This window comes from Cryptomeria japonica, chromosome 6, assembly GCF_030272615.1.
Source record: "Cryptomeria japonica chromosome 6, Sugi_1.0, whole genome shotgun sequence".
NCBI classification, from domain to species: Eukaryota; Viridiplantae; Streptophyta; class Pinopsida; order Cupressales; family Cupressaceae; genus Cryptomeria; species Cryptomeria japonica.
The window spans coordinates 461,440,623-461,453,056 of record NC_081410.1 but is presented as its reverse complement, the minus strand read 5'-3'; the positions used below and the strand labels follow the sequence as shown (position 1 = coordinate 461,453,056).

Genomic DNA, 12,434 nt, shown 5'->3' with positions numbered 1-12,434 from the left:
ACTTGATGCTATCACAACAAACCTGCAATCAAAGGATAAACCGGTAATATAGAAGTGCAGTGGTATACTGGTACACCGATATGACAGAAGGAAGATAGGTGACCACCATAAATCTCAAATTTGTGATCAGTTATTCAGTTGCGGTGGCAAAAGGTGAGTTGGTGATCTTGTATCTACGCCAAATCTCAAGTTGGTAAGGTCAACTTCAGTTATCATGCAGTCAAGCCATGATTACCTGCGGACTTTCTGGTTCACACTTAAATGACTGAACTTGACCCAAAAGTTACTATTTTTGGGAGATGGGGTAGCAGAATTAGTTCAACACTTGGCAGAATTGTTGCAGGGTGCACAAAGAAAGAGTGGGAGATTTTGAAATTGAAATCTTCTTAAATCTGTGATTTCTTTGATTGAGGGAACACATGAAGGTGACGACAGAAAATATAGAAAGTATTCTTGAGTTCATTTAGAAAATATCGATCGTAAAAATTTGCAAAAAGCAAATGTTGTATAAGGAGATCCAAAGTGAAGAGCAGAGTGAGAGGAAGTGCTAAAAGGATTTAGTAGAGCAAAGGGTGTTTGAGGTAAACCGGATGAGTGTAGAGCCGAGAGATAGATGACCGACAGAGTGCAGAGCCGAAGGTCAGAGGACCAGCAAAGTGCAGAGCCGAGGAATAGAGGACTGGCAGAGTGCAGAGCCAAGAAATAGAGGATCGATAGAGTGCAGAGCCAAAGGTCAGAGGATCGACTGAGTGTAGAGCTGAAGGTGTAAAAAGAAAATCAGTGTTGTGCAAAGCAGACACAACTGATGTGGATAGAGTGTGATTCTCAATGTGATTTGATCAAGCTATCAATAGCTAATTCAGTAGATCATCCATTTGTTGCTTTCTAACCATTGCAACTTAAATCCCTTAACCGGGTGGAATTTAACATGTCCCTTTTGTAAAATCCCTTAACCAAGTGACATCTTAATTGATGTTCTTAAGTATTTTAATCAGACTACCTTTAACAGGGTAAAGGCACTAACCAGCCTTAAACAAAATCCCTTAACCGGGTCACACCTAACAATGTCTTTGTAAGCTCCTAATAGGAATGGCTCCTCATCGGGCGTACTCCAGAAGAGTACAAATTTTGTGAGTTCCTACTCACACCATGGTTTTCTCCCATTTGGGTTTCCATGAGATAAATCTTGGTGTCATTGTTATCTTTCCATGCATGCATATTCTATTGCAGTGATTAAGTATATTGATGAATATTAAATAAGTACAGATTAGAGTTAAAAGTTTTAATTGTGAAAAATTGATCAAGTGTTGATTCACCCCTCCCCTCTCAGCACCGGTTGGGACTAACAAGAGAACACTAACAAACAACTGGGAGAAAGGATAACTCACTCTCCACCTTCACTTCTCTAAGGTATAAAGTTATTAGAGGCTTAACACATATTGATAGTATTCCACTTTCAAGAATTGAATCTTTCAATTCACCCATTTCTCTTTATATGCCATTGAGACACTGGATTTGAAGTCATCCTCTAGAGTGATCTCTTCTCTGGGCAGGCTCCCTTAAAAAAAGATCATTTATTTTTTATCTTCAGGTTGGCCTCTAGGACATAAGAGGAAAATGTACATAAGTAGATCTTGGTGATTAAAATATACTTGTTTATTTTAAGCCCAATTTCAATGTGAGAAGAAGACACACAAAACATGATAATCTAAGGAAATAAATGATTCTATAATAAATAGAAAAGACTATGATCACTTTGAAATGTAGAGAAAGGGTTTAGAATAAGTGCACCTAGACTTAATTCTTTCCATTTGTGTTTGAAAACCCTTGATCCACTATGAAGAGATCCAAGCTAACTGTGTTAACTATAGGTCTTTTAAAAATTTGTGCACACACAAGAGATAAAAAACAAAGAAAAACATCCTAGAAAATGATGCTAAAAATGAGGTTGAAGGGTTAGTATTAGATCATATTTCCTCAAATACAAAAAAAATGTAGGGGTTTAGACAAGTTGTAAATAACTACACCAATTTAAACTAACCCCAGTTCACAAACCAAATGTGTTATATAACAGATCATAAGTGTTGAAAATTTGACCAAAAGCACTAGAGAATTGATGAAAAGCACCCCTCTTTTAACTATAAGTGCACCAAGATGACCAAAAGAATTGAAATATTTCCCAAACGTACCTCAAAATTGACCAAAAATGTTGAAAGATAGCCAAATGCACCTCTCTACTAACTAGAAGGATTGAAATACTTCTTAGATGTACCTCTAGATCAACCAAATGTTTCTTATAGTATTAGGATCTCAACATGGTTTCCATATGCACAATAAAATAAGCTAGATGTATTGAAGAATAACCAAATGCATCAAAATACAAACCAAAAGTGCATATTTGACCTACAAATGAAAAATTTAAATCTATAACCCAAAAGAGATCTTGTGTTATACAAAAAATGCCCCAAGTCAACCTAGATGCAAGATTATTTGGCTCAAATACTCAAATAAAAAATAAATCAAAACCAATTCAAATTAAATATGCATTTATATTGCACTTTTATGCCTAAAATATTGATTACATACCATACAAGTTAGAAGCAATTAAAAAATGTGTAATTTTTTCTTGCAAATACATAAAATATATAAATTTAGGGCATCAAAATATAATTGGTGCTTTATAATTAGACTTGAAGAAAGTGAGAATAAGAGATTTTGACAAAAGACCTAAAAACTGTCATAGCATAGCATACCAACTCTTGGTCCTAATTCACCTAGCATCAACCTAATCTATATATCTTCCATTCAAGTAAAGAGAACTTTCAAGAATAAACATCACATCATCTGATAGTCAAAATCTATAAAAATGACTTCTAACATCAACAGATCCTTCTAAACAAAATCTCCTAAAAATTGTTAGTTCACAACTAATTCACTTAAAACAAATTTTAATTGAAATTTCAATTATGATATTAATATTATAAACTTTACTATTCATTTTATACATTTTCTTATATATTGTTTAAGTTATATTACCAAAAAAAAATTTTAAAGTTCACTTATCCAAATTTTATAAATTATATGATCCAACAAAGATCTCACACTATTTTAGACTTGATCATAATAAGTATGTAGGTAAATGCCTCAAGGATTTTACATATGTAGGTAAATGCCTCAAGGATTTTACAAATTAATGTCTTGTTTAATATTTTTGAAATGTCATTTATCTATTTTCTTATTGGTTCCTGATAGGAACTATCAATTAATGGTGTGATGTTGCTTGAATGACAGTGAATATTGTTATAGCCATCATATAACTTCTTTGTATTGTGATGTGATCATATAAATTCATATGAAAAATTATTATGTCTTCAATGAAATTCTCTTCTATCTAATTGCATTTGTTTACTTTTACTTTTTGTTTTAGAAATAAGACTTACACTAAAATATAATTATGTACTAAATACACTAAATTATATGTTTGTGAAAATCGATTTACAATTATTGAAATAGTGAGCTGTTAGCTAATATCATTTATTGCTTTGGTGAAAAAATGACTAGCAAGAATTTAAGTCATCCATGAATAATGATTGAAAAATACTATAATAATGTAGTATCTATTCAATTTAATAATCATTAATCTTCACTCCAGCTACAGTTTCAACTACCAAATCACCAACATGAACCAAATACAATGTGGCCAAGCACATTGTTTATCCAAAAATCATGCTACATAACTTTAATTTGGAGCTATTTAAATTTAGACAAAAACAATTACTATTTCACAATCATTATCTCTACTAATTACACAAATTAATCAATAATAAAAACCAAATACAATACAACTCTTATAATATTAAAAACCAAAAAAAACATTTTTTATTTATTTTCTATTTTCAATGTGTCAGGTAATGACCAGTGATAATAGCACGACATGCCCTTCGATACCACGTGAAACGCTTTTGACCCAGAGCTATGAATCAATGAGGTCACAAATGGGGGGCCTCATCCCCAATTAACAAAGCTGAGGCTCAAACCTGTGACCTTTGACAAAGTTGAGGCTCAAACCTGCAACCTCATTCCTGATTAACAAAGTTGAGGCTCAAACCAACGAGCACATTGGATCTACAAAGGCACAATCCTGCGATCAAAATGACGTAGCGAAAATTTGAAACTTGATGGTCACAACAACAACACCACCACTTAACTAACACGCTACGAAAAAAAACCCAAAACCAAAAAAAACATTTAAATTCAAAACAAACAAACAAAAAATTGGTAGGTATGTAATTATCACCATTGCAAACTTAAAGACATACCAAACAAATCCCAAAGGAAAAGACAAGGATCTAATCCCACAAAATTTCAAAAAAATAAAAGTGATATTTAGTGTTATTGGTGGCATTATTATGACAATGGAAAGCTTCAGTGGTCGGCAAATATGACAAATCTGACCACACTAGTACCCAACGACTAGTTGTTGGCAAAACAAATAGTCAAAACTTACTTTATTCACAAACTCTTCTGCACCTTCAAGGGTTTGTGACTTTCTTTCTATCTACAACTCAAAACTAGAGCTTTTCTTTTACATCTAGAATTGGCTTAGAATGTCCTCCTCTTCTTCTTCCTCTTCTTCCCAAAACAGGCTGTTCCTGCACCCTTCTTCCATTTCCCATCTAAGGCAAGCATTCACCATATTAGACAGAGATAAAGATGGAAAGATTGCTTCTTCTGATCTCCATGAATTTTTCAACAACTTACCCATAAATCATGTGAGTGAGGAGGACGTAGAATCAATGATGAGAGCTGCAGATCTTGATCACAAGGGTTATGTTCAGTTTCAAGAGTTTGAAAGGATCATTACGTCTTTCATGGAGGAGGAGGCAAAAAATAGTAGAAAAGGTGATAGAGGTGGGTTTGTTAAATTCCCAGAGAAGTCGCCATTGGAGGAGATCTTTGAAGTAATAGACAGAGATGGAGATGGGATTATAAGCTTGGGAGATCTGAGAGAATTTATGGGTGTTGTAATGCAGGAGGCTGATCTGAACCCGACGCAACTCATAGAAATGATGAAAGCAGCTGGTGGATCTCATAATTCAGGTATTACCAAGCAGGATTTTGTGGCCATGATGACTGCTAAAGTTCTTAAGGTGTAAAATCTGTGGTTAATTATAATTGTAGAATACATTTTTATAAACAGTAATTTATTCAACAAGGTAGTTCTACTCTTTCTCTCTGTCTATAAGAGAAAAGTTTTGAGATATAATTTTATAAAATTGAATAATATTGACTGAATATCTTGTGTTAGAGCACAGAAATTGAGTATACATTTTAAATTGGGTGCTTAAGTTAAACAAATTTAAATTCAGATGGTAGAATATCTACGTTACTTTATTTAGAGATAATTGTTTTACATGAATCCAATAGCAGGAGGAAGTAATTTTTATCTCTTTTATATTTGTAATAGTGAAAATTGTATATTCTTATTCTTTGGTTTGTTTTGATTAGTTTGTCTTGATTGTAATAATTAGTTTAATGAGTGGTTGATTCTTGTGTGAATTTCATTCAAGATATTACACATTTCAATCTTTTTCATCATTGATCTCTAGAGAATTTTTCTTCAACCCTAGATTCATTTTTCATTACCTGGGATTAGATCCATAATGAGATCTTAATTTGAGTTTTGAATTATAAATGAAAAGGTTTAGAGAGCCACAAGTGTACAAAAGGATTTAGATCCATAACGACTAACTTAGCACATGTTTTGTTGATTTGGATTCTTGCTTGTTATATTGAAGGACATTCGCTGGCTCATTTGAGATCATCTAAGAGTTATCAAAAGGAGCATGCTAGGATTAGTTGTAGAGTATTTATGTGAGCATTATATAGCAACATTTATTTGACATTATCAAAGCATATCATCCTAAGTGTATTATATGTTTTCTTTCTATATTTGATCTTTCACTTATAGGCAATCTGATCCATTAGGGATCTAATTGAGGGTTTCTTTGGAAGAGGTAAAATCTTAACTAATTTTACAACAAGATGGGGTTTGTGAATGACACCAAGGTACTATTAACGAAGAGGGGTTTATGAAACCACCATAATGTATATATGGCTTATGCTTTGAGATACAAAAACATTGGAAGGAGATTCATTACTTGAAGAGGATGCATCTTAGAGAAGACAACAATGTCCTTGGTGCACAAGATGTAGGAGTGAGGGTAATAATCTAACCAATTACCCTATGGTGAGATCCCAAGTAGTAGTTATGTACCATTTCCCTAAACTCCCAAATATTCTTGAATGTGTTATATATCATAACAAGCATCCTAGTCATATTATGCTCTTTTCAAAAAACATAGGGAATGAAAGTAAATTTCTAGTCCAAAGTCTATTAAAGTACGACTCATGATGATAACTCTTGTAACTCATAATCAATTCAGTATGAGAATAGTGTGGGAAAATAGTTATGAAAAAACCCACAATCATTGTGTAAAATTAGAATTAGGTGGATATTACACATAACCAAAACTAAGGTTATGATGTACATAATTAAAATTTGGATATATTATGCACAACCAAAACTAGGGTTACATTACCCAAAATCCAAGATATCAAGGTTGAGACACAATTCGAAATGGGCATGGAAAATGATGAGATGGTAATCTAATGGAGGTTGCAATAATGGTCAATGTTAACCATTGTTGATACGTTTTAGTTTTGATGAACCAATTCAAAAAAAATCTTTGTGTAGATACGATGAAAGAGAACACAAGGCATGAGTTGTAATTCTTTGGTCACATGATTAAAAAAAATAAGAAAGGTAGATTAAAAAATCCAAAAAGATAATATTGATATTGCTCCATATAATAGTATACAGGTAATCACACAAAGAAAAGGAAAAATCATTTTCTTTAATGGAAAAGTCCATGTGGTAGGCTTTTAGATGATGTTGAGTTCAAATCTTCTTCAATACAAAAAAAGAAAAAGAAAAGGAAAAAAAATCCATGCATCAAAAGACAATGTATATATAGAAGAAAAAAAGTTGCTTACACTCCTAATGGTCAAAAGAAATTGGACTTAGAAGATCAACATATATTTTACATGGAAGCTACAATATTACTCTACGCTACATAGAAACATATCTTGTAAAAAAAATTGTTCGGCCTTTAAACAAGAAGGAAGTAAGCTATGTAATCCTTAAAGCTACTATAAAATAAAAGAGTGCTTTAACGAAGTTCAAGTTTCTACTTGAAAATCTTGTTCACCAATATATATTGTCAACAACATGGTAAGTCAATAAATTCAAGTGTGAAAGATAGTACATATTATGGAACTAAGGTATGATGTTAAACTCTTCTTATTCATGTAAATATACAACTTCATATCATACAATGCATTGATTAATAAAAGTGCTAAAGTTAAAGCATTGACTAAAATAACATGGGATGATAGGTTACCCTGCATTAATCGATCTTATAACAACATGTTATAGAAAATAAAACATGAGAGATGCCTATTAGGTTGTTAAAGGATGTATAGATGAATATTCAAGGGGTGGAATTTTGAGTAAACATTAAGGTTATTGAAATGGCTAATGTTGTATAGAATCTAAAACTTGGGATATGTTTTTGTTTTTGAAACATTGTTAATAAGAGTTTGTGAGAGCACACACTAAGCTTTCAAAAATATCTTTTTGTTTAAATGTGTAGATTAAAGAGACGACAATGGAATATCTATACAAAGTGTTAATAAATAAAGTAGAAAACATTGAGCTGGGATTTTAGGGGATATTACATCAAGATAACACATCTAATGTTATATCAAAAAATTAGCTTGAAAGATGGTTAGTTGATTATTATGAACTCAAAAGGAAGAACCACCCAATATTTTAACACCACGCAATCCTAGTAGCCATTGTTGAACACACCACAGGACTAGGGGGGAGGTGAATCAGTCTGAACTTTGAAACAACTCATTTATAATCCCTTAAACTTCAAATCATAATTAACTTACTTTTACAAGAAACATGAAACCATAAATCTCAACACAGACAAGAACGCCATATTTATGTGAAAAACCCAACAAGGAAAAAACCACGGTGATAATCACACTCACAATATGATAACTGATTACAATATTTTAGGCTCAAGGCCAAGCAAGCACATTGCACTTGATTGGACTTGCAAAAATAAGGCACACAACCTTAGGGCAAGATACAAGGGACTTGCATTAGTAAGACACACAATCTCAGGGCAAGATCCAAAGACTACACAAGTTGTCAAAAGGAGTCACTGTCTTCCATCATGTATAGGAAATGATGAATTGAAATGAACAAGATCTCTTGATCATGAAATTGTCCTTGAACCACTGTGTCAAGTGAACAATATCATTGCATTTACAAATCTCACTTCATTCACTGTCACAAAACACTATCACACTGAAGATGTAATCATCAAATCTCATCTACCTCTTTTGTCTATAGAAAAAATCACCAAGCATTCAAATATTTGGTAAATAAAGCTATTATTCTTCATAGGGTATTTCAATGAGTCATTTTCTTCCGAATTTAACTTCAGTTCTATAGTTGTATGCTTGGGTAAACACCATGTTGGCCTAGATTACTAATCTTAAATTAATATATGAAATTCTAATATGAAATCTATTGAAGTAAGACTACCATATGCACAATTTTTTTCATGGATGTAATTTCTTGTAATATGAAAGAAATTTCTATAATCCTTTATTATAAGTTCCTAAAAATTGTACAATTATGTAAGACAAGAAATTAACAATGTATACATCACCACTCTAATTCATCAATGTGCAACTCTCTAAGATGGGAATTGAAAAAATTATATTAAAGTATTCCACTATGGTTGAGTTGGTGACCATTACTAAGGGAATCTAATAATACAAGATTCCACAAGTAGGGCTATTGGCAACTAGCATTTATCAATGTATGGGTAAATCTAGCAATAGTTCGACAATCATTTAAAAACTGGGCTATTTATTTTGTTATACTGATTGTCATGTAACACGGCATTATAATGCATCCTACATAATTAATGCTACAAATTATTTAGCTAATTAGTTGAGGCCACAAAATTAATTGAATTGCTTGGAAATAAATAAATTTTATTAATAGAACTATCACAAGATTTAGTTTCCAATTAGTCTTAATTAATGTTAAAGAAAAACAATAAACACTTCCTTACATCAATTGTACAATTATTATCATGAACTTTCATAATTTTACATTAGAAAAACACACCATACCACCCACAAGCCAATAAAACATTTGAAGCTTTTAAAATTATATTGAAAAATACTCTACTAAAACCATGTGATGTGGGAAGGAAATATTGAGATGAAAAAATAGTTATAGATCTCAAGGAACATCATACAACATATAAAATATTGATAAAATATACTCTTAACTCAACTAGCCTTCAAAAGAAAGTATTGAGCTTGTTAAATTATTAATACCCAAATTGAGGCTTGCATAAATTTCCCATTTAAATGATAGCCAATCTATTCATCACTAAAGTCAAGTGGAAGTGGAAGTGGAAGTGTTAGAGTAGAATTGTTACTTTGCACTTTGAATTCAACACGATTAAAAAATAAAATAGAAAAAATGGCATGATCGTCATATAAAATATATATTTATAAACAAAAAATTGGTTTTACTATTTGATATCTATTTTCAAAAGTATTAAATAAAGTTAATCTTTTTTGTTTAGGACTATATGTCATAAAAAATATTGCAATAAATGATTTTGAAAGTTCAAATACACTAAATGGAAATGTGTTCAATGATAGAGTTAGTGATGTTTTTTTATGGACTTATGTTCAATGAATGTGCCTCGCTAATATATAATGCATTACATTTAGAAAATAATTTTGTTCTAACCATGTTACTCTAGATAAATAATTCTTTTTTGTTTAGGACTATATGTCGTAAAAAATATTGCAACAAATGATTTTGAAAGTTCAAATACACCAAATGGAAATATGTTCAATGGTAGAGTTAGTGATGCTTATTTTATAGACTTATTTTCAATGAATGTGCCTCACTAATATATAGTGCATTACATTTAGAAAATAATTTTGTTCTAACCATGTTACTATAGAAAAATAATTCTTCTATAACTAAATTCAATTGTGCTTACCTTGGTATTGACTCCTTATTTCATGCAAATATGTATGACTAGTAGAAGTGATGATATATTTGAATTCGGATAATCAATCATTCTTGAGTAAATTTTCATTATTGTATGACATTGATCCCATGCATGTTAGTGAAACATCCACACAAGAATAGGTATGATGCCATAAGAAACCACTTTGATTTTTAGAAGTTGACGGAGGATTAGAGATATTACTCATGGGAGTTTCTCTTTCTTTGATGGAGTGGTCAATGTGATTTGTCATTAATTTTATTTTGATAAAGGTTTAAGAAAGATGTCCAATAAAGTGTAAATGTTTTGTATGAGGATCTCCCTATTCTAACTGAATATTATAAATAATCTCACACATAATTTTTATTTATCAAATTTTATATATGCATACCTATCAACAATAAAGCCTATATTTCTTTGTGTTCTCACTAAGATGATCTAAGTCTTCAAAAAAAAAAATTATCGATAAGTGGAATGCATGTCATAATATCATAGGCTATTTTTAAAAGCTTGGGTTTTGTTGTCACAAAAGTCTGCCCGCTTGATGAATCAACCTTGATCATCAACCTTGTGACACATTGAAACAACCTCCAAGTTTGGGACCTTACATAGTTGAGGCCGAGTCTCCAGAGAAGGCCGACTTCATTTCCAATTAGATGTTGGTCTAACCCAACACAAAAAATAAATTCTAATCTATTTGTTTGAAGGGGAAAAGAGGAAGAAGGGATGCTTGAAAGGGGAAAAGAGATTTGCACCTAGATTAAAGTTGATCTCCCTGCCTATGACTACACAAAACACCAATAGGATTACCCAAAGCATGCACAAAAATCTTATTCAAATTGGATTCCTAAGTGAAGAGTGAAGGTTGGAATTCTAATGGATGAAAAGAGGAATTGGATCAATTCTCAGATAACATCCATAGAGGGGTCAACACAGTCATCCACATTAAGGAAACAAATATGAATGCTTCCAAACAACAAGGCAAACAAATTATACAAATCGTTTGGGTTGAATAAAGGCAAAAACAAATAATTTATATTCATGTAAAGGCAAAGCAATTTTTACAATAAAGAAACGTGAGTTTTTTATCTAGAAAAAGAAGAAGATCTTGAGATAGGCTAAAAAAATTGCCTTTGTAGTTTAGGCATAGCTCTGATTAGATTGCAGTGAAGAAACCCTAACCCTAGTTACAAAATATCAGAGGGGGGGAATCCGATCAACAAACTGATCTGATTGTGTGTATTACATCTCTGAGAATGTCTTCTCATCTAGGAGGAAACAAATCATCTATGTAGAAGGATGAAGTCTCTGTGTCGATATGCATCATGTGGTACCTACAAAACAAAAGTATTTGATCCGTATTAAATGGCCTTGGGAGGCGTCTGGAATCGGTCTGTAGAGTCAATTTTGGAGTTATGGCGGAGGCTCCTGGTGATTAAATTGAAATCTTCTTAGATTTGGAGCACCGACCAGGCCAACAATTGGATCGATCATCCAGTCGACAACCAACCTCCAACAGAGATTTGAATTTTAACGGCTCCCATAAGTTTGAATTTCGGACGCTGATCGATCCATGTCGTGCGAAGGACGCAAGAGATGGAACCACATAATCGTCCAAGGGGCCAATACAAGTTTCAAACATCGTCGTTGATCGCCCCTTTTAGTGAAAATCCACAGCCAAGATTGTTCCACGTATCCGGCTAGACCCATTAGATCTATCTCTTCGCGCGGAAAGGGCCCCACCATGGGCTTCGACCTTTTCGACATGACAAGCCATTTTGGCAAGATGGATTTCGGGCTATGTCACCCTTGGAAAGTTACACCGAAAATCATTTGGCAGCAGGGCCCACCGATCCGAGTGTCTGCTGAGACCACCTGGCAACCACCGATTCGTCCACGCGGGATGAGGTAGCACGCAGTACCCCACCATGGTCTTCGACCTTTTCGGCAAGACATGGCTTTTCGCCAAAATGTGCCTTTCATTTTGTCGGCCTTGGATAGTCTGGACGAAAAGGCTGAGGACCCCCCGCCATCTAGTGACTAGGAAAGAAAGAAATTGGCCCCGCCATGGACCATGACCCTCCAGTGATCTGACTAGCCGACCCGGTCAACATAAAAATAAAAAATTGGAGCCTAAAAAGGATAAAAAGGCTCTTAAGCTTTAGCACTTAGGGTTTAGGGTTTTAGGGCTCACAAAGAGGTTTTCCCTTAGGGTTTTAGTCAGTTTGCAATGTCTCAGAGCGGATTTGT

General features: G+C 33.0%; 1 protein-coding gene across 1 annotated transcript; it reads left to right on the top strand.

Annotated features, from left to right (window-relative positions):
• Positions 1–4,531: 4,531 nt before the first annotated feature.
• On the top strand, positions 4,532–5,295 carry LOC131051100 (calcium-binding protein CP1). Its single transcript, XM_057985474.2, has one exon. The coding sequence runs from the start codon at positions 4,608–4,610 to the stop codon at positions 5,154–5,156; it is 549 nt and encodes a 182-aa protein (XP_057841457.2). The 5' UTR covers positions 4,532–4,607; the 3' UTR covers positions 5,157–5,295.
• The last annotated feature ends 7,139 nt before the right edge of the window (positions 5,296–12,434 follow it).

What these genes read in the sequence shown, in the direction of transcription:
- LOC131051100 (XM_057985474.2), top strand. Translation starts at nt 4,608, where the DNA reads ATGTCCTCCTCTTCTTCTTCCTCTTCTTCCCAAAACAGGCTGTTCCTG.